The 23,428-nt window shown below is 50.9% G+C and overlaps 1 protein-coding gene across 1 annotated transcript in view; it reads left to right on the plus strand.

Annotated features, from left to right (window-relative positions):
• ALK (ALK receptor tyrosine kinase) overlaps positions 1 to 23,428 on the plus strand; it is a 655,077-nt gene that overhangs the window by 529,929 nt on the left and 101,720 nt on the right. The window contains exons 6-8 of the mRNA XM_044379628.3: positions 2,138 to 2,269; positions 9,710 to 9,841; positions 12,157 to 12,257. Of these exons, the coding sequence (XP_044235563.2) occupies positions 2,138 to 2,269; positions 9,710 to 9,841; positions 12,157 to 12,257 (365 nt within the window). The remainder of the gene's footprint in view (positions 1 to 2,137; positions 2,270 to 9,709; positions 9,842 to 12,156; positions 12,258 to 23,428) is intronic.

The raw sequence follows: 23,428 nt of genomic DNA on the forward strand, positions 1-23,428 counted from the left end.
CTGCCTGCATTCCCCGGCTCGTGACCCCCTCCCCATGTTTCTCCAGACTTGCTTCCATGATCTCCTGCTTCTTTCTGTGACTCTCTTGCCACCTTCTTCTAAGAACCCTTGTGATCATACCCGGGTAATCCGGGTACTTTCCCCATCTAGAGACCCTTAACTTAGTCACATCACCAAGTCCCTTTTGTCACATGAAGTAATATTCATAGGTTTGGGTTATTAGGATATGGCTGTCTGGGGGGCCATTATTCCGGAGGTTACTGCAGGCAAGTAACCTAATGTGCCGGCTATTCATGAACGCTCATAGGGGCCAGGCGCTGGCGAGGGCTGGGGGGACAATACATCAGACGCTCCAGCGATGTGGTGAAGAAGATGGGGCAGTGCACGCATGTTCTAGAGCTAGGGGGCATGGGACCAACACCCAGCGAGGCTCGACCAAAGGTCTGTCAGAGACACAGAGCGAGGTGAGACAGGAAGGGAAATTGGGGCGCAGAGCACAGAGGCCCTTGAAGAGCAGGTTGAAGGATTTGGATGTGATCCCCTGAAGGAAGCAGGGCCTGTGCTTCCCATGTCCGGCAATTACACAGAACCCCCAGCCAGGCCGGAGGCCCCTCTGACAACGGTGGTGGCCATGTGCCAGCCACTAGCAAATTGAACCTTATCTGGACTGCCCTGCGAAAGAGGCCCGAAGGCCACTTCCAGCGCTCGCCTTCTGTGAGATGGAGAGAGCAGCTTTGCAGTCTGACACGCTGGGTCTACGCCCCACTTACGAGCCTTAGGGAAGTCACTCAGCTGCCCTGACTCAGTTTCCCCACTTAGGAAATGGGCAGTGTTAAGACTTGCCTAGCCTCTTCACAGAGCCAGATGTGCTGAGGTAGGCAGAGGATTCTAGAAGCAAACAGCCTGGACTTGATGTTAGTTTCGGTGGGAACTGAAATGAACCAGAAAATCATGGCATTTCAGATAATAAAGATGATCTCACCTGCAGAGTCCCACATCACCATCAGCTGGGAGGTTTCACTGAAGTAAAATCTAATAAAGGGGAATCTCATCTCACAGCCAGGGTTGGAGAAGCGCACCCCTCACGTGAAGCTCAGAGAGACTGTGGGGCTCGGCCAAGTGGGGGTCCTGATTCACCCTCTTGCCCACCCAGCTGAGCATTGAAGGGGTGGGATGGGGGTGGGGAGACTGTGGAGGCACCAGCCATCATGGCGAGGGAGCTAGAAAAGAGCACACAGTGCCAAGCCTCAGACTTGGGGGTGTCGACCCACGTGGGCCCTGCCTGCTCGTCTCCACAGGAGCCAAAGTGTCCCCCCATCGCACACAAACCGAGAGCTGGAGGGCAGGAGCACACTCAAACACAAACCAGGCCCCTGCTAGGTGAGCCAGGCAAAGACCCCTGTTTAGAAGGGCAGGCTGGTGCAGGCCAACTTAAGCCTGGTTCTCTGGGGCCACAGGTTAATTCGTTATCATAACCCATTTTTCTCGATACAGAAATAACTGCTAATATGTTCATTATAAATTGCTCCTTCTCCCTTCTGCCACTGGATAATATGATTTATATGAGATTTATGATTTATATAAAAATTCCAGAATGGACCTTAGAAGTATCATCAGAATCCCTCCTTTCATAGATGGGGAGACAGGGGGCCAGACAGAGAAGGGATACGGTCAGCATCACACAGCTGGTCCAACCCTAGAAAGTGCTGCGTGTTTCTAGCATCGTTCCAATGGTGAAGCTGGGGTCAAGAACATGGGGGAGACACACGGACCAGATATGCCTCAAATCCGACCTTGCGGGCAGAGCTGTCTGTGACAGATGAGACTGCCCACAGACTCTCCACCCGGCACACTGAAGCCAGGGGCTGAGGACCCCAGAGTGTTGAGGGAACATGGACCAAACCTGGGGCCACTCTGCTAGTCACCCTCACTAGAAAGTGAAGACCGCCCCAGGGGGCTAGGGGATGGGGTGTTAAGGCTGACGTCCTCTCAGCCTCCTGGTGTTGGCCCTGCGTGTAACCAGATTGAGATGTGGGTGTCCCAGTGGGATATGACGGGGCACAGTGATGCTGTCACTGAGCCTTCCCACAGGGCCACCCAAACTGACCAATGGCTTGTGTCTCTGTGTGCTCTCCAGGAACATCCCCGGGCTCCAAGATGGCTTTGCAGAGTTCCTTCACCTGCTGGAACGGGACCGTCCTCCAGCTCGGGCAGGCCTGTGACTTCCACCGGGACTGCGCCCAGGGAGAAGACGAGGGCCAGCTGTGCAGTGAGTAGATGGGGATGCCCCACCCGCCCCAGCCCAACCCACTCCTGCAGCCCCCTGCCCCCATCGCCCCAGGCACGTGAGCTTGGACACCTTTCCTCACGTCCAATGCCACTCATGTCCTCCCCATGGTGACTTCCAAAAGCTACACAGTCTTCAAGAGACAGAGCTAAGTTAAGAACAAAACAGGTCTTGTAAGTTATGCTGTCAGCATCCTCATGGCACAGAGAAGATGTGCAGGGTAAAGCCTAACTCAGGAACATGACATTAGAAGGCCTCTATGGCCACACTCCCCTCCCTCTTCAGGCCTTCCCTTCCACCACCTAGCCAGCCCTCCCATCCGCCCGAGCTTCCATGTACCCCAGTGCTGGCTGTATCAGACCACTCCTCTGTGGCTTCCCTTGTGCAGTACCCCTGGCCCAGAAGGCCCTTTCCTTCTCCAGTCACGTCTGCTCCTTCAAGACTCACCTCCAGGGCGCCTGGGTGGCTCAGTCGGTTAAGCATCTGCCTTTGGCTCAGGTCGTGATCCCAGGGTCCTAGCATCCAGTCCCCCATGTCAGGCTTCCTGCTCAGCAGTGAGTCTGCTTATCCCCTCTCCCTCTGACCCTCCTCCTCTCTTGTTCTCTCTCTCTCTCTCTCTCTCTAATAAATAAAAAATAATATCCTAAAATAAAAAAAGACTCGTCTCCAGAGTCAATCCTTCTGGGAAGGCTCCTCTGACCATTCCCCCAAGTATCACCCCAACAAGTACAGTCGGTACTTCTTCCTCTGGGCCCCCCCCCATTTAGTGCCTCCATCCATCCACCATATGTCCATTATTTCTTGTTAACAGCTTTTTAGAAATATAATTCACATCCCATACAAGTCACCCATTTAAAGTACACACTTCAGTGTTTATTAGTATCGTCACAGGACTGTGCCACCATCACCACAATCTGATTTTAGGACATTTTTATCCCTCCAAAGGTAACCTCTAGCAACCTTTCCTCATTTCCCTCCAATCTCACCTAGCCCTAAGCTACCCCTAATCTACTTTCGGTTTCTATAGATTTGCCTGTTTGGGGCATTTCATATAAATGGAATCCGACGATATGTATTCTGCTGTGGTTTACCTCTTTCACTTGGCATAGCGTTTTCAAGGCCCATCCCTGTCTGTCATGTGTAAGTACGTCATTCCTTTTTACTGCCAAATACTATCTCATCGTATGGTTAACAGCACATTCGTCCGTCTATTCGTCACGTGATGCGCATTTGAGTTGTTTCTACTTTCTGGCTATTACGAATTACGCTGCTTTGAACAACCGTGTACAAGTTTTTGGACGGACAGATGTTTTCATTTCTCTTGGGCATCTACCTACGGGTAAATAGCTGGGTCAGCTCTGTATTTAACACTTTTAAAAACTTCTAGGCTGTTTTCCAAAGTAGCTGCACCATCTGACATTCCACCAGTAATGTATAAATCTTCTAGTTTCTCTACAAGCTTGTCAACACTTATTATGATGCCTTTTATTTTTGCCAGGCTAGCGGATATGAATCCGTCCATTTCGTGGAGGTGGTTTCCACGTCCGTCTCCCTGTCTGTGGGCAGACTGAATCTGGCCCTCTCCCCCATACCAGTATCTCCTGGCACAGCATAGGGGGTCACTAACTATTTGTTGATTTAAAATGACTAAATGAGTCTGGAAGCTTGGTCCCCATAGACGAAAGCAAATTGCTGAGGTCTCACTGGTCGTTGGGGACAGAGTTACATTTCCAGGCTAGTGCTCACTCCACCTGAATCGGTGTTCGTAGCAGTGGCCTGGCTCAGAGTATGCACACATATGCCAGGGAAACCACGAATACTTATAAAACCCATATATTAGGAGCTAGAAAATGTACCAGAGAGCAGAGCTGAGTAACACAGCCCCTGTCTTCAGAGTGCTGAGAACGCAGCGCAGCGGCAGGGAGTGAGACCGCAGAGTCGCGGTAGGGAGCGGATGCGGCAGGAGTGCCTGGGGTGCTGTGGGGCGCAGACACAGGAGCAAGGGCCTCGCCTCTCACATACCCTGGCCCTGAGACACTGTGGCCTGCAGAATGGCTTTAAAAAGTTAACGCTATCCCCCACATCATCTGGAGGACAGATTTTCCCTTGGGGGGAGAAAAGGTTTTATTTATTATCTTTTAAATGAAGCAATAAAGAAAATCCATTTTTCAATTTGAAGAATTTCCTTTTTATATAAAACTTTCCAGTGAAGTTTTCCAATCATGATGGAATTGTGGTAGTTTAGATAAAACTCAGTGAAGACTTGCAGGTAAGCCCTTCGTTTATCCCACACTGTTCCTGGCCTTTCTCACAAAGCTCTCACTACACACATGGACCAAAATGAAGCCAGCCCACCCGTGTTGCGCCAGGCAGGGGTCTGTGTGTGTCTCTCTAGTTATTGGTCCCTGCAGTATATCCAGCAGTGCATCTGAGCTCTGTGATTTTGTTGTTGCCTTTTTAAAGTTTTTTCGGTACCCACTTCCCAACTGGGACACAGGTCAGACAGACCATGCCCTGATTTACAATTTGGAAAATGAAAGCACAGAGAAGGTAATTGATTTGTTCAGGGTCACACAGCATGTCAGGAACAGAGCCATGATTAGAGCACTGAATCTGTGGGATTCAGCCCATTACCGTGGGCTTGGGGCATTTTCTTACCATTCTGGGGCGGCCATTAATGGATTTCCAGGGCAAACTCCAAGCTTGAGGACAGCCTGTCTCCTGTATGGAGGCCAGGTTCCTGGGGCCCAGAGGCCTTTCGAGCCACACTTGAAAAGCTGCTCTGACCAGCTCTCAGAATGACAGCTCCACCCTGGAGAATGCCCCCACTGAGTTCTTTGCTACAGAAATCAGTTGCTAGGAGGAGAAGTTCAATTCAGAAGGAGGGTTATTTCAATCTTTTTCTATTCTGATCTTGGCAGTACTCTTAGCAAATATCCTTTTCCTTTTTGGCATGCCCCATTCTGTCTGGCATCATTGCAGTTTTCCCGATCACATTGACTGATGTCGATTCTAGAAAGCATCCCCATAAAGAAAGTAATGATGATGATGATGATGATGATGATGATAGCTAACATTTACTGAGCATTTACTGTGTGCCAGGAACTGTCCAGTACTTGTCATGTATGAACTTATTTTGTCCTCAGAATAACCCTCTGTGATGCTATTGTACCCATCTTAGAGATGAGGAACCTAAAGTCCAGAAACTGTTAGCCAGTGGCTGAGAAGCAGTTCAGACCCATTCGGAACCACTATGAGCCAGACTCGTTTGTTACATGAGTGTCCAGTGGTTGGTTGTGCCAAGCACAACTCTAGCTATGTATCTAGGAAGAAGGGGAGGAAGGGAAAAGTCAAGGAAGGCCCGGGGCTCTGCCACAACACGTCTCTGGGACGCAGGGGGCTCAGATCATTTGTCTCCACTCTCTGCGCCTATTTCCTCACCTCTAATATGACTTGGAACAGGATGCCCGCTGCTGTGTTGATGTTTATGATGCATTTAGGATAATGGTCTTGACATCACCTGGTCCTTCCTGGCTAATCTGGAACCTGTTAGAATGTCTTCTCTGAGCAGGTGGTCACCCAAGCCTTGTGGGAACATCCAGTTCTAAGGAGTCCCCATGAACGAGGGTCACTAATCTCTGGCCAGGGTAGTCCACTAAGCCCTGCCATGGTTGGAACTTGGAGGAGAAAGTAGGTTGTATCCCATCAACTCCCAACCTTAACCCCCCATACTTGCTCCAGAAGGAAGTCCACCCACAGCTTCATTCAGATGTTCAGACACCACCCTGAGCACCATTTCAAGCCAGCACAAGTAGGGGAGCTGAAATGGAGGTGGCATTGCCCTTGCCCTCCTGCATCCAATCATGAATGTGCCCATTCCATGTCCTCCAAACCACACACCACACGCCATCCTCCTTCCCTCTTTCCACTTAAACACTACTGATCCGAGTGAGATATCCCAGAATGCTGGAGCCCATCAAAGGGCGTCTTCAGGGTTCCCTGTGTGTCAAGCCATGGCCTCAGTGGCACGTGACTCCCCAGAAAAGGTCAGGTGTCTCCACTTCCTCTCCTGAAGGGTCATTGACTCACTGGGTATTGCAGGCAGCTTGCTTCCCCTCCATGTACTCACTAATCTCATCTATTCTGCGGGGACACTCTTCCTGCCAGGCACAAAAAAACAGTTTTTTTAAAGTTTATTTCTTTATGGTAAAATAAAACATATTGGCTGTAAAATATTTGGAAAATCTAGAAAAGTACACAGGAGAAAATAACTGTCGCCCGTAATCCTCCCTCTCAGACATTTAGAGATAACCATAATATGATGATGTATTTCTTCTAGCATTTTTTCCCATGACTCCATATTTTCAAGGAAATGTATAACACATATTTATCAAAAATGTTAACAGAGCTGTCACACAGGAAGGCAAAGAAGTAGTGTCATTTGGCCTGGAGTTTACACTTGGCAGCTTCCTACAGCTCCTGCTGAGGCCACATCTCTGTGACTCTCCCAATTTGTCTCTCTTACAGTGGAATCAGGTGTCATAATTGCCAAATGTTACAGGATTGATTGACCTCCAAGCAGCCTGATTTGGCCATCCAGCCAATGAAGTAAGAGGATCAGTTAGGGGCGGTCTTTCCCGGCCACGAAGGCGCATAGGAACCACCTGGAAAATGTTAGAAATGCAGTTTCTCACTCAGCAGGTGGTGATGGGGGTGGTGGCCTGAGAGTCTGACCTTCTAACAGTTTTCACTGGTGATGGCGAGGTGGGTGTGGCTGGTCCCTGAGCCACATTTGGGGTAGCAAGGGGTTAGATGACTGAACCCACTCCCATTTCATTCAGCAAATAAGTATTTTGGTCCTACAGCGTGCCGAGCGCTGAGTAGGTGCTTGGGGTGAATGAGAGGAGAAAGGCATGATCAGAGGAGCTGAAACCACTGGACCCAGCTCTGTGCACCAACGTTGTGCTCAGCCATTGGCCCTGGCAGCCGTGTCCCAAGCCAGGCCTAATCTGTCAAGGGTCTTTGTTCGGACTCCCCACCCCACCAGCTCCTTAGGAGTGACTTCTCGTTGAGCACACAGCCGCTGTGCTGGCAAGAGCCCCGGTCCTCTCCTCCTGCACCCCCTCCCATCCTACAAGCTTTTGGGGTCACATAAATTGTCCGTTGACCCAACTCGTTTGCCTACCTCCCCTCCCTTTATTCAAGCAGCCAAAGAGAAAGGGGCTCCCCTTCCCAGCTCACTCTGGATCTTAGGCAAAGCCAGGACAAGGATGGGCTTCCAGAAGGTGGAGAACGCCAATGGCTTTCCTCCTTCCTGTCCCGGTGGAAGGCATAGGCAGAGCTGCCACAGGCATTTCCAGAAAGGCAGCCCCTGGGGGGGGGGGGGGTCTGTCTCCGCCCCCAGTGCAGTGTTGGCTGTTTTAGCTCATCCTCTGCTGAGTTCCCTGCACTGGGGGTGATCGATGGTTAATAATGCCACCGCCACTCTGTATTTCCCTCAGCTCTGCTTACAGAACGCCACACTCTCTGCCTTATTTGACCCTCAAAACAGCCCTGTGAAATAGACACTAATATTGCCCCATTTTACAGACGATGGAGCCGCGTCTCTGAGGCAAAGAAGTGACGTGCCTAGAGTCGCACAGCAGAAAGCCTCAGGTTAGGGCTACCGCTAGGTGTCCAGATCCCAGGACTGCTGAGGCTAACTTCTCTGTCCCTGCCTCCTGGAGGCGGAAGGAGGGAGTGATAAGCTGTGAAGGCTTCAACCCAGCCCTGACTCCTCCCTCTACCAGGAGCCATTGCCTGCTGGAATCTTCCATCGTGGTGCCTGGTTTAAAGCACGCTTGTAAAGGACACTTCGTGGAAGGTCACTTCCAGCTACCAGTTCGTTTTTGCAGAAGTGGATGTGGGGTCCCTTGAGGGGGCATAAAAAATAAAACAAAGATCTCCTTAGCTTTTGGATTTTTAATCAGAGGAACATGCGGGGCTTGGGGGGAAGATGATTTCTTCAGGGGGGTATAAATGGGAAGAGATGCTCGAAGTCGGTGACAGCCGGTCTTAATTTATAATTCTGCCTCTGTGTGAAATGCACAGAGAATCAGGGGGAAATGAGTAATAATTCACTAAGGTGCTGTCACAGCCAGGAAGCGTTAGGGCCCTCTTTGTCAGCCTGCCATTGCCGGGAAGGCTGAGACAGAGGAAGGACAGAGAGAGTGGTGGGTCCGACTAAAGCGCCTTTCCTCCTGCTCGGAGACATAGTCCTGCTGCTTCTCCGCAGCCTGGCCTGGGGCTGTGGGTGCTGTCGGAATAGCCTAGAATGGGCCACTAGCTCCTCAGGGCTGGGTGCCGTCCATGCAGCCATTCTTTGGGCAAGCCACAAAAAGTGAGCTCTCTCTGACCCTCTTCTCCTTTCCTCCTCCTTCTGTGGGCACTTGGGAAATATATGGTCATAAAGCTGACTGTAGCCTTTTCAGTGGGACCCGAGGTCAGCCTGATGTAGAGAAAAGGGTAACGGGGCCCTTTATGCTGAGCCAACAGATGATATAAGGGGCCCCGTGGCTGGCATTGCTTGGCCAGGACAAGGGAGGTTAGAGCAGTAATAAACCATCCCCAAATTTCAGGGGCTTAACATAACATTTACAGTACCTGCACACCGAAGCGGGGGGCCCCCCGTCAGACAGCAGCGGTGTCGGGACCAAGAGCTCCCCTTGGCCGCTTCAGCAGGGAGGGAGAGAGAGAGAGACTGAAGAATTGCACGGGGCCTCTCCGCAGCCTCAATCCAGAAGCAACACACATCCCTTCCACTCACATTTCGTGGGCCAGAGCTACTCACGTGGCTTCCCTTCACTGGAAGGGAGGTGGGAGGTAAAGGGGTGCAAGTAGAAAGTTTGAGCAATATGTGTCGGCAGACGGGGGTGACCGAGGGACCCAACCTAGTCCTACCCACACGACCACTGCCACCATCATGTTCTTGTCACTGTGTCAACCATCAGAAATGTATTCCAAGGCCTTCTCTTGGGGTCACGTTCATGGTGGATCAGAATAAGGAGCACAGACTTAGAAGCAGAAGATGCAGGTTCAAGCCCAGCTGTGTTACCTACTGGCTGTGTGACCTTGGTCAGATTGCTTAACCTTCCTGAGCTCTCCTCCGTCACATATAAAACTGGGTTATTCCCCTGCTACCATATTATTATTATTATTATTATTATTATTATTATTATTACTATTACTATTTTATTTTCCGAAGATCACTTTTTCATGTTATTGATTTTCATTATCACCAATATTGTGAGACATCAAGGGTCCGGCTGGGGAGCTGTAGTTGATGAGGATACTCGGGTCATGCCTGGCTAATGTTACTTGACATTGGCATATTTTGCCTTTAGCGGTCCCAGAAATGACCGTGCCCCTGTGCTCTCCCTGCAGGTAAGCTCCCTGCTGGTTTTTACTGCAACTTCGAGGATGGCTTCTGTGGCTGGACCCAGGGCACACTCGCACCCCACAACCCCCGGTGGCAGATCAGGACCCTGAAGGATGCCCGGGGCCAGGACCACCGAGGTACTGCTGCTCTCTTCCCTTCCCTCTGGTGCCCGTCTGGCCAGACAAGAGACTTAGGGCCCTACCCCAGAACAGCTGGACCTCGCCACACCTGCAGGGCAAAGCCAGGGGACTGCCCAGAGTTTGCCCTGGGGTGCTCGCTCACAATTCCCTCTTCAGATTTCCCAGGCTTCCAAATGATTAAATCAGGCCAAGGTAGATGTCACCTTTGATTCCCTAAAATGAGAACCCAGATGAAGGATCAGCTAAAAGATAAGAAGAGTGGCAACAATAGTAGTCATTCATTCATTCATTCACTGAGTGTTTGTTGAGGACCCACTTTGTGTCTGGCATGTAACTCACTGACAAGTAAGGAAGACCCTAGCCCTCTACAGGGAGGCTGATACACAGGGAGGCCTGGTGTCATTGGGCCCAAGGTCATGACCTGGGAACCTAGCCCCACATCTGGTCCATTCCCTGGAGCCCAGCCTCCTCAGCCATATCCCCCATCCTTGCCCAGCTCAAGCTGGAAACTCCTGCCTTCCCAGTGCCAGAGCCCATCCTCCCTGTGGCTGTGTGGCTCTGCGGCTGCCAGAGGAACAAGGGCCTCCACACATTCGAGAGATGTGGCTGGACCCAGGCCCGGTGAGCTGGCGCCACTGGAGATATGGCTGGGGCATGGAATGAGGGAGGGATGAGGCAGGGCCTGTGAGGCCAGCACAGCTCCCAAACCGGGGCTGCTGGAGAGGCCGGACCACCCAGCCACGGCCCCAGCCTTGGGCTCTACCCAGTGGCTAGGCCTGGGCAGGCCCTGTGGCCCACCTCTCTTCAGGCTAGAGCTGGGCTTTCTCTCCCCTTCTCTCCCTTGCATTTGTCTGCTCTTTGTGGAGCTAGAGTCCCTTGTACCAGATCCCTCTCTTTCCAAGCAAAGACCATGCATCCTATGGGTCCCTTTAAGAATTAATAGTAATAATAGTGATGACGATCAAAGTGTGAGAGAAGACAATGTCCAGCTCCACCACTGGGGATCCCAGAGCCCGTGCCGTCCTGTCCTTGGCCCTCAGAGCTAACTGCACCTGAGCGAGCTGGCTTGGGCCCATGAGGAGGCAGGCTGAGGTTCTGCAGCCACGGGAGACTTCTGCAGGGCCCCTCAGCGGGAGGCGGCCCCCGAACTCCTGCTTCTCCTCCCAGCCTCCTCACCAGATCACACCATCCTCAGCACCTGGTGGAGGAGAACAGGACAGAAATGGGGCTCAAAGCAAGATGTGACCTTCATGTCTCTGCTCTCAGTTCGGTAGCCTTCCATGGCAGCCACAGCAAGTGGGTGACATACCTCTAGTGACAGGGCCCTCGCTGCCTGCTAAAGTAGTCCCTTCCATGGATTGCCGCAACCAAAGACCAGTTCTCTTTTCCCGGAGATAAGCTCCACCTCTCTGTAAATTCTACTCACGGATCATACTTTCTATCTCCCGGAGCCCCTCAGAACTCAGCTATTCCCTCTCTCACCAGAGCAGCCCCTCAGATATCTGAAGACACTGGTTGTGACCCACCCACCGTGTGAAGGCCGTTCTCTCCCTAGTCACAGATTCTTCCACAAGGATGGGCCACGTGCTTTCTAGGCTTTCTGGCCTGTCTTGGTCACTCTGCTCTGGACCCACTTGAATTTGTTACTTGGTAGTAACCCCAAAACAGACTTTGCTAAGAGAAAAGAGCAGAAATGAATGAGTAACGTCCTGTGTGGGGTTCTGGGCCATACCTAAAAGGTTGCGGGCCCACCCTGGACCCATCTCCATAGCACAGACCACCCGAAATGCTCTGTAGTTCCTGGAGATTTCCAGATGCTTCTTCCCCACCATGTGGGGTTGGGGGCTCGTGTTCTCCCAGGTTTGCAGACAGATCGATGAGAAAACATAAGAAATAAGACTTCCTGGTCAGGTCATGGGGCACAGGATGCCCTGGTGGAAGAGAGTGAAGGTCGTGGAGACCACTAGAGGGCAAAGGAAATGGGGAGGGGTGGGGGTGGGGGAGTCCAGCGTGTTTCAGGCTGCTCTTGGGCTATGGGCTAAAGCTGGTGACCTGGGGAGATCAGGGATGCAGTAGCCCGGATGTAGGATGCTGGGATATTGCAGAACGTTGGGAGCAAAGACCTTTGCATGAGCCAAGTTTTGTTGACAGTGACAGGCAGACTGCCTTATCCATTGGAGGCAGCAGCAAGCCATGTCCTCAGAGCTGTTCCAAGCCTAGAGAAGAATGATGCAGACCGCACTAACCCTGCACCCCGAGGCACTTCAGTCCATGAAGTGGTGCATTTCTGACTCTTTTCCTCTCTGCCCCAGGCCACGCCCTATTGCTCAGCACCACTGACGTCCCTACTTCTGAAAGTGCTACTGTGACCAGCGCTACGTTCCCCGCCCCGATGAAGAACTCTCCGTGTGAGGCAAGTCTCAGTGTTCCCCTAGTTCTTGGACTGCCCCTCCCACCCCTCGCCTTGGGCCCTTCCATCTGAATGCAAACATAAGCAAAGTAGCCTGGGTGGTGGGTCTGCTTGTTCTCCTGGGGGGAGGACAAGATGGCATTTTGGCCATCCTTTAGGCAGAGGGCATGCTCCAACTCGGTGAAGTCCCGTCTGCAGAGAATCTTACCTCAAACACCCCATACTCAGCTGCACTGAACTCTTTGCAGTGGGGCCTCGATTGACGCAAATCCAGAAAATATTTCCAAGGCATAACGGGTGGGTGACTGTGATCTATAAAAGACTTTCCACACGAGCCTTTTTAGAAACATCAAGCTCTTGTAATACATTCAGATTTTCTAGAGCATCGCAAGTTTGATCTACGTAAATTTCACGAAGATATCCGTGGCATCAGTACGGTGCCTCCAAAGCCACTTCCCTGGATGGTTCCTGTGGCTGTAACGTCTTTCGCGTGTGGACTGAGGGGCTTGCCATATTCCTTAGCTGTCATAATCTCTAGAGAACAAGAAATGTGCTTAGACCCAACCGTGGTCCAGTGATTAAGCTTATGGACTCTGGAATCAGTTGCCTGAGTCCAAGCTAGGTTCCACCACTGATTAGCTGTACAGTTTGTTTGGGAAGTTCATAACCTTTCAGGGCCTCAGTTTTCCCACCTGGAAAGTGGACACAATAGGAGTGCCTACCCCAAAGAGGAAAGGATTAAAAAGGTTAATATGTACTCCGGGATTATCACAGCGCCTGGCACAAAGTGAGCATGACAGTACTTAGCCAACAGTTCCTGGCACCTTGAGGAAGCATAGGTAAGGAGAATGGGGAGGGAGGGAGAGGACATGAGCCAAAACCAGATTCCAGGTTCTCCGAGGGCCCTGCGTGCCTCTGCTTCTTTGCGCTACCCCGCGGCACGCGATCAACCTCTTGCACCGAGCAGAAAGCCAACACGTACTTCAGATTTGGCCAGTCCTCTCTTTCTGGAAACTCACAGGAGAAGTCCCTTCCTGGCTTTGCTTCAGGAATAGCTCTGTGCCCCCTGAGCAATTTGTTTCCTTTCAAGCTGTGGACTGCGTGAAACTGACCAGACTCGCTCCCCCTGCGCTGACTCCGCGAAGCCCCGGGGAGGTGCAGGCAGTCAGGCTTCCGCAGCTCAGGGTCGCAGCTAAGCGCAGCCCTCCAGGCTTTTTGTGAGATACAAACTCACAGGCAAACACAAACAAGAACGTATCAATGAATTTTTTTTTTAATCGGAAGAATGGTCAAATTAAATCTGAGGCTCCCCTCTTAGTAAGCCAATAGGGGTTCATGATGTGCAGTCCCTATCCAGCCGGCTGGATTTTCTAAGCCAAGAGTTGGCCAATTTCTCACCCTCTTCTAGTTTATGTTACCTTACTAGATTGTATGTATCTCTGCGAGCCACCTTAAGTCCTTTTTGGAAGAAGTCAGAGCACAAATAAATAGACCGATTACGTGAAACTGTATTTGAGAAATCCCGCTATCTGATGCAGGTGGTGGGTTACCCAGTCATCACTGACATTTCCGAGGTGCCTCCCAGCGGACTCCCGCGAGGAAAGGCTTCTTAGGAGGGAAATCTAAATGAGGAGAGGTTGTTGGCCTTCTTAAGAGGTCAGGGGGATCCTTAAAACCATTTGATTTTTAAATTTATTCTTCACTGGCTGTAACATGAGCCTAATTCTAGAGTAAGAAATGTCAAGGTTAAAAATGATATTTTTCTAATACTTCATCATTTCCCTGATAACCTTTGGTTGATCAATAGCTTAAACAGCTGTTTTGTTTTACTGGCCTATTTTATTTTCCCTCTAGTCAAATTTGCTCTGGGCTATTTCTGCTATTTCCTGCCCTTTCCCAGAACTTGGCTCAGCAGGGGTAATGAAGGGAAGGCGGTGAGACCATTCCACTCTGAGAGCACAGCTAATTCATATTCAGGTTTGCAGACCATTCATCTAGTGCTGATGTGTCTTGAATTCCCCGTGTTGGGGGAAATGTTTTTCATCAGAAAAATAAATAACCAAAATAGAAATATGCATTTCCAGGTTTGTAAGCCTTGCCATCTATTTTATTCAGATCCTAAACGCAGAAGGCAGCGAGTTGATTTCCTTCTCCCAGGTTGGCAAACGTCGGTGACGGGATGGTTCTTTGCTGTGTGAACTGTGTGGGGTTAACTCGGGGCCTTCAAACCCCACCAACTTGAAAGGGGTCTTCGTTGGCTATAGGGCCAGGTGCAGGAAGGGGACACGAGGCAGAGATGGGTGAAGGTCTCTGATGAGGGTCAAGCCCCCAGGGACCGAGAGGCTGGCCAAGCTCCAGGGCTGACACCCAGCACTGAGCATCTCTTCTAAATGCACACCAGTCCTGGGAGCCCTAGGGTCCCTCAACACTTGGGAGTTGAAGCAATTGCAGAATATCTCAAAGTGCTCCCTCAAGAAGCCCCACAATCATCAGCAGTTTCCCAAAAGAGAACTGGCGTCGCCTTCTGTGCATTTCCTTGGAAATCTAGATACAACCTGACCAGTAGGCCTCTGTTTCTGCAGTTGCCAGCACTTAGAAAACACGATCAGTGTAGATTGCTAGGTCCCACCCTGGTCCTCCAGGATGACGCCCCAGAGCGGGGCCTGGGAATCTGCATTTTTCAAACCCCACCCTCAGCGATTTGGATGCACATTGACACTTGAAAATAATTGGCCAGAGATGCACCTGCCAGTTGTCACCGAAATTCATTCTGAGTCCGTGCAGAGAGTTTTCCTCCACTACCCGTGATGAAACTTGCCTTTTAGAGAGATGAGTCAGAAGTGGTGAGAAATGACAGGGTGGGGGACACAGGCGGTGGAGGCAGAAGGGGCTGGGAGAGCAACACACTGGGAGGCAGGTCAGATGCCCACCGATGGATCGTAGAGACGTAGCCAGGGTGTGCCTTTGTGCCAGTTAGCTTCCTGGGTATTCCAGAAGCCCGCGGGCTCCAGCCTCCTGCGTCCGGATGCCTGCAGTCCCCACCGCTGGCCCCGAGCCTCTCCCTGGCCAGCCCTGTGCAGGCACCGCCTGCTCCTCCCTCGCACAGCACACTTGCACACGGGGCATGAATATTTAAAGGCCGCTGCCTAGCCCAGCCACGAACAAGAGAGAGCGTTGTATTTTTTTGCCTCCCCCAAGCTATTCTCTGCGGGAAACTGGAGAGGCACTTACAATATTCAGATTTTATTTTATTTTTATTTTTATTTTTATTTTGCTGAGCTCCAGTTCAAATAATTAAAGTTGCCACTGGGGAGGGGAGACTTGTGGTGGCTTTCGTGTGTTTGCTCGCTGTCAGACCTGCTCTGTCCGCCTTGGCTGGGAGACACACTCGGATGTGTCTAGCATCGCAGCTGCTGGTAATAAAGAGGACGGGAGAGTCGGGAGGGGGGGCCGTCTCCGCCCCTCCCCCTGCCTTTCACGCGGCCCAGAAGCCTGAATGTCTCAACAAGCCCCGTGCGGTTTGAAATTCTATTTTATTTGAATAGCCTGCCTGTGACTAGAATATTTTAAACCGTGTTCTCAGGACAGAACAAGGCCTGGGGAGAGAAAAAGTGGGCTTCCCTCATTCGCTTTCCCTCTCCAACAAAAGATGGAAGCAGCTTTCCTTCTCCGAACTGCAGGAAGGAAAGGGGCCCAGGAAGTGGGATGGGACCCACTTAATTGGTGGCAACACCCAAGGGCAGGTGAGTTCCCAGCTGCGGGTTTTTCTGATCTTGCCGGAGCCACAGCCTCCTCTGCCCTGCCCCACACACGTGCACGCACACGGACATACCCTCTGGGATCCTGGAACACACTTGGGGCCTTTCTGACCCTAATGTCAGCCCTGTGGTGATAAAGGGATCAGCTTCGATTAGCCTAGGACTCCTAAGATCAGGACCGAAGGCCACCAGCAGGCCTCCTCAGGTCGGCAGGGGAACTGGCCTGCGGGGAAGGAGCCCTCCATTTGTTGTCATTAAAACCGGTAAATGTGGCCCAGAGGGACATGGGAGAGCAGCTTGACATCTGAACTTGCCCTCTGCCATCGATTAAGCCCTGTGCAAAACCCCTCTGAGAAAGGCCCCCCAGGGCAGGCAGGGCCCTGAAGCCTGTAAGCCAGGGAATTTTTCAGCAGATTGCTCTCTGGTTGACTCGGTGAGACTTTTGATGGTGGCAGAGATCATTCCTGGACATGGGGCCCATCCTGCCAGGGACCTGGCTGGCAGGGGGTTCTCCAGCATCTCAGTGTAACTCAAAAGCAAAATGAGGTGAGCCATGGCTGGGGTCATTAGGGTTTATGTAAGCGGACCCCACTCTCTAGCCCAGGGGCAGACAAATAGGACTTTCAGACAAGAGGAAGAGAAGTTCTTTTCTGACTGTTATATTTTAAGAGCTTATGAAACTCAGAGGCAGAATCCTCCATGGAAAGGCAAAAAACAAGGAGGAGCAACCATAGTTATTACAGGATGCTTGAGGTGGAGGAAAAAAACGGAAGGAGAAGGCTCTTCCTTTAACAGCCCCAACTGATCCCTCGACAAGGGCGTTCTGCTCGGCTGGCTTTACGGAGCAGATCTGGGTGCGGGCGTGTGCAGGGCAGCCCAGGGGGTGGGAGCAGCCTTTCTCAGCAAAGCAGGAAAGAAATGGACCCAGAGATGCAGAGCCAGTAAGTGCAAAAGCAAGAGCAAACCCAGACCTTTTAGTCTGAGCCTCATGCTCTTTCTGCCCTGCCCTGCCCCTGGGGTGGGGGGAGGGGGCCGATGGTACCTTCCCCACTTGCAGGGTGCTGCTGCGGACCTGCACGGCATCCCTGAGGACTGGCATTGCTCTTGCCTAACTCAGAGCCCGTGCCCACCCACACAGACTCCTCGTCTCTGCAGGCAGGAAGGAAACTCCGCCCCATTTTGTAGCAATCCCGTTACCCACTTAGTCTCTCCCCAGGCTGAGACCAGTCGCTGGGCCTAATTCCTGAGTGGCCAACGGGACATTGTTACTCACCGAGAGGACCCGAACGTGATGTGTGCCTTGTGTGTGCCTTATTCTTCAGCCCACGTGGTCTCATTTGTTTTAGCAAATCAGGAAGGAAACACTATTCCAAGAGGCCTCCTGGTCTTGACCTTGAATAAGGTTGTCATCTCCTGGATCCATTCCACCTTCTAGAGAACACATGCCCATCTGGGGAGACGGGGACCTTCCCCTCTCTCTAGTCACCCATCCTGCCCTGTGTCCAGGCCAACTGCTGACCAGTGAAAGGGCAAGCTGGTCCTTACCAGGCTCCACCTGGGACCAGGCTCTGCCTGGGACCAGCCTCTGTCCTTGTGTGGCCAGGTAACGCTGCACAGACACCTTAGGGTGGCTATAGAAATCGTCTTTGTAAATAGGGACCAGAGCCACGCTAGGGGCTTTCCAGGGTGACATCATCCCTGGCTCCCCTCCCACAAGCCTGAGCTCCTTGGGTCAGGTATGTGGGAATTGGACCCCAACCCCCATCTCACCAAACGCCGTGACGTCCACGCAGTGGCGGGATGATCACAGGGAAGGCCGGCTCACCTTTGGACAGCTCCAGGCGCCAGTGCTTGCCAAATGGATTTTCCGGGGTTGGGGGGCTGGGTTCCACTCTCTGTTCTCTGCCCCAGTCCCCTTCCCTCTTGGGAACCTTTGGGGAACAGGGCTGGGACTCCTTGCTAGCTATGTAATATCCAGCTGGGGTGTCTACTGTCTGCCCAGGGAGACATGATGACGGGCCCCCACAGAAAGCACAGTGCCCCTCGGGCTCCCTCCTGCCCCATGGCCCAACACACGTGACATCACCCATGTGCCAAGGAACCCAGATGGTCACGCAGGGCCAGGTCAAAAGGAGCATCACCAAGGCAGGGGAGTGTGGTGGGGAGAGCAACTCCTTGGGGCCACTTAGACCTTGGTGGGGTCCTTCCACTTTGTAGTGGGGGGCCTTGTGCAGATCACCTCCCTCTTCTCAGCTCCAGGATTGTTGGGAAAAACTAGTAGATGGGCGTAGAAAGTGCCCGGCCTGGAGCTGGACACATAGTGGGTGATTATAAGTGGTACATGTGGTTTCTGCTTCTCTGCTGCTGCTGTTCCTATCATGACCTGACTTCTGTGGTGATTCCAAGATCAGAGGCTGGTGGCTGCCCTGTCTGAGGGCCCTGAGTCTGGAGAATTTGGCATCTGCTCTGCTCTGGATGACCTGGCAATAGAGGGGAAGGGGGATGTTGCCCAGCTCAGTGACTGGGGTCCAGGGAAGCTGATGCTCTCCCAGGGACAGACGGACCCCTCACCCCTTCCATTCCCACCACCAAGAGCATGGGGAACAGCCTCTTCCAATCGAGCAAAAGTCCCTTTTCTGCACTTTCTCCACGGCCTCCCTCCACCCCCACTCCCACCGTGGCAGCAGACACCTAGAGAGGATAGTGTCACACTCACGAATAAGGAGGGAGCCTGCGATCATGCACGGCCAGCCAGCAGTGTGGCCACATGTGCTTTCCCCCGGGGGGACTCCTGGGAAAGGGACAGCTACAGCATGTAAGGGGATGGCCTGACAGAACAGGAAGACACGAAAACACGGAGCGAGTCTGGCGAAACGACCCTGAGCAGAACATCACATGCCTCACTTTTAACATCCCTTTTTATAACTTGAGAATGAACGCCAGCTCTCTATACTATTCCCTAACATTGCCTGTTTGTTTGGATTCAAAAACATGACTCATTACCTAATATAGAATGGCTAAGACTTCAGGAAGATACACCCTGTTTATCCTGTGGTTTTGGGTCCCCCCAGGAAGACTGGGGAGGCGTATGTCCCCCAGTTTAAGAAACCCCAAGGAAGAGCGCCAGCCCCCACGGCCTCTCTCTGAAGCCCAAAGTCCGCCTCACCTTGTGTGACCTCACTCCATCCCCCACCCCAGCATTAGGCCCGTAGATGGTGCGTTTTGAGGAATGTCTGCCCTGCCTCGGTCACCCCTAAAGTCTGCCTCAATGATGCTAGTCCCCCCACCCACCACCCTATGAGTCACCCTCACTCTGACCTTGAGTCTGAAACTCCAGGAGGACCTTAGCTCTGGCAGCCATTCACATCCCCTGTGATGAAGACACTACTCTTAGAGCCTTAACCTGGGCCCTAAGCATGTGCCACTTTGCGTCCGAGAAGAAGTGGGTAGATGTTGGAAGTGGCTCCGGAGGCATTTTCCAAATGGCTTTTCCACAGACCCACTGGATGACTAAGAGATCGGAACCCCACTGTCAGTCTCTAACGACGATCCACCTGTGATAACGTCACACCCATAGTCTGTGTTGAGGAGGGCACGTGTGGTGATGAGCGCTGGGTGTTATCCGCAGCCAATGCATCACTGAACACTACATCAAAAACCAATGATGTACTGTATGGTGACTAACTGAACATAAAGAAAAAGAATCCTCTATAATGTCAGAGACCACAGAGCCTGCCCACCTCTGCAGTCACGCTGTGAGATGAGTGAAACTTACCCCATTCCACAGAGGAAGAGCCTCAGAGGGCTAAGAGACACCCCCAAGGTCACAGGTTAAGGCATGCAGAAACCAGGACTGAAATACTAGTCTCCTAACTTCAAAAGTAGCTGCTCAACCACTCCCTCCAAGGTAGTCAAGGGGGAGCCCCCGCAGGATGCAAAGGGTGGGCAGCTGCAGGGACAGGATCAGAGCCATAGCTTGGAACTTGGCTGGGTTGAATGGGCACGCAGATGCCTGGCAGGAGTGAGGGAGGGAAGGTCACAGAAGTCTCCCCGTCAGGCAGTAAACCAGCAAGGACTCATTTCCCAAACCCATCGCGTGGCCAGCCATGCTGGAGATAGACTACAGGAATCTGGGATCTCTTTGGTGTGTTTACTCGGCAGAAAAGTTAAAAATACATACTTTGAGTATGACAAGTCCTGGTCTCCAGGTAGCGTGGGGATCACTCAGCTGCATTACATTAAAAAGCAAGCTAGAGTTCTTAACTAGAGCCCTCAAACATCCTAACTCTTTGTGCTCCTGGGAAAAAGAAACCTTCCTGAGTCTGGGTCTGAGGAAGGGACCCTTCATAGCTGGTAAGCCAACCGAGGGAGCATTTTTTTTTAATATTAAAAGTTTTTTTTAATAATTATTTTTTTATTATATTATGTTAGTCACCATGCAGTACATCCCCGGTTTCCGATGTAAAGTTCCATTATTCATTACTTGCGTATAACACCCAGTGCACCATGCAGTACGTGCCCTCCCTAATACCCATCTCCAGCCTTTTTTAAATATCAATCCCTTGTCGTGTGGCTAGGACTACGTAAGAATGTCACGTACCTTATCACAATGTTTCATCTCCTCACCAACACGCACTTGTGAGGCCTCATTACCCCCATGCACTGACGGAGACCCTGGGGCCTAGAGAAGTTAAGTGACTTGCCCTGGGTTGCCCTGCTAGTAAGAGGCGGAGCCAGGATTCAGACCAACGGCTGTCTCCCTCCAAAGCCAAATCTGCAAACACTTGAAGGTCACTGGGCTTAGGTCTCCTGAGTTTAAATCCCAGCTCTGCCCCTTATAATTCACGTGACTTCAAGCAAGTCAGTCCTCCCTAACTGGGGATAAAAATACCTGTTTTACTTGCTGCAGGGATCAAATGAAAATGCGAAAACTCTTTGTAATCCCTACAGTGTTTTATGGACGGAAACAATTATTATTATCTCCTCTTACTTTGCACAGGCAGGCAGAAGTCAGTCCACCATGAATTCAGACATTGTGCGTGTTCTCGTTTCTCTTCTCGGTCCATAGCAACATGTGCAAAGATTGGGAGCGTTATTTTGCACAGGGCCTAGGATTAGCACCAGAAGAACGTGTCCCATGAATCTGCTTCATCAATCATTAATTACACAGCATGACCCTGGTCCAGGATAGGAGCTAACAAGGAGACCACTCCTTGATGCTCAAGGATCCAGCAAACATGGCCCTACTGAGATTTCTGAGCCACAATTATTCTCCCCTCATTATCCAGAGCTGGGAAGCCACTGGCACCTCGCATTCTGCCACCACTTACAGTGATGCGGCTGACGCTGCCAGGACACTATGCTGATGGCCCAAAGTAATCAACGGCAACTGTAATTGCAGTCGAACATAATTAATTTAATACCTTTGAGCCATTCAAAATTAATACTTCTCTATTACAAGATGAAACTGAGGCATAGGGAGAATTACTGTAAAGGCTCATGGGTGTGAATAAAATCCTCCTGGGCACTTGGCAGAGATCTGGATCCCATTCAGAATCCACCTGCTGATCGTGGACGCTTGTGGCGCCTACTGGCGATCCTTACCACACATTCAAAGGCCATATACGGGGGGGGGGGGGGGGGCGGGGGTTGAAAGCACAGGCTCTCCCCAGCTGTCAGAATAAACACTCCCTAAGTGGCCCTGGGCCCCTGCAGACACTCATGTGCCTGGGGTCCATTCTCTGCACTGACCATCCGTAAAGGCTGTAGACTTTCATTGCACAGAGTCGATCCTGTTCGCCAGCTAGAGGATTACAAAGCTATTTTGCAGCATTTTCCCCATCACACACAGAGGGACGGAGGTACAGAGAAGGCTGTTAGCTCAAGAATTTCCATCGCAATGTAACTCAAAAGAAAATATCACCCTTTTCTTCCCATAAGACGGGAAAGATAACTCTGGCGAAACTGGAAGATAGAACACTGAACTGAAATTTTTAAATGCAGCATCTTTCATCCTGTCCCTTTCTTTTTTTTTTTTCTTTTTTTTTGGGGGGGGTGGACTGTTTATCTCTAACATGGTGTTCCCTGCCTGCTCTTTCCAATGCAAGAGGAGGGAACTAACACTGATTGAATGCATTTGGTGGCTGGGCACTGGGCTCTTTAATAATCTTATTAGAGTCCCCCGGTGACTCTGAGCAGAATGTGATTGGCCCCATTTTACAGATGAGGACTGAGGCACTGAGTATGCCACAAATAAAGACAGAACTGCTCTTTGATTTCAAAGCTTATGCTTTGTCCACAGCGCTCATTCCCCAGAAGCTCCCACCTTCCCTGGTCTTCCCCAAAAAGTCCACACGACGAAGGCAAGAGAAACTGATCCTCCCCTAAGGAGGTGAAAGGAAAGCACTCTTTTTCCCCCACTTTCAAATGACGTCAGAGACCTCCCTTGCTGCCATTTTTAATATAGTGTTTATTGTTTTTTCTGATTACAAAAGTGCTCTATGTTCATTGCAGAACATTAGGAAAATACAGGAAAGCATGAAGAAAATTGAAATTGCCCACAGTCTTACCCCCCAAAGGTAACCCCTCGTACCATGTTGGTATATTTCCTTCCAGACACACGGATGTCAATTTGAGCAGAGTGAAAAGGGTTTATACAAATTTGACATCATACCATAGAAGTATTTTATGCCTCCTTTCTTTACTTACTATTTTCCTAGATCAGTGTTATTCTTCATAAACATGCTTTTAATAGCTGTGTACATGACATTTATTTTATTGTTTTTGTTCAGGTTATCAAAAAGTGAGAGATGCTTATTGTAAAAAATTTAGGAAACCAAAGGAGGAAAAAAAAAATACCAATAACTCCATAACCTCACCAGCCAGGGATCCCACTGTTATTATTTTTATATACAACCTTCATGTTTTCTTGCTGTGTTTTCACAAAGGGGGCATGTAGGTTTCCCTGTCTGGCTGTTTCTGGCTTCGAAGCGATGCCTCAGAAAGGAGGAGACATGGGGTGCCGTTTTCAGAAAGGAGCTCAATCTTTTAAGTCCCCCACATGGCCAGGAATCCAGCATTTCTTAAGCCTCCGTAATTGCCAGTATTTGCCAGCATATTTTATTTGCTTGTTATCAGAAATCTGCATCTGGTCTGCTTCTTGCTGTGTTGGGTTGATTTTTCATTAGGCTATTTATAGCTCGAGAGCTGGTATTTTTTTTTTCCAGGTGAATTAGGAGATGGCATACAAAAACACTGGGTTTTGCAGTGAGTCAATACGCTCAATTAAAGTTAATAAGAGACCACGTTGAAACCAGGGAACTCTTAAAATTACCAGTTCACACCAGAATCACAGCCCCGTGGCAGCTTAGGTTGGGAAGGAGCCTTAACGTCCATTCAAAGCTCGGATGTCCCTGA

Source organism: Ursus arctos, unplaced genomic scaffold (genome assembly GCF_023065955.2).
Source record: "Ursus arctos isolate Adak ecotype North America unplaced genomic scaffold, UrsArc2.0 scaffold_8, whole genome shotgun sequence".
In the NCBI taxonomy this organism is placed as follows: Eukaryota; Metazoa; Chordata; class Mammalia; order Carnivora; family Ursidae; genus Ursus; species Ursus arctos.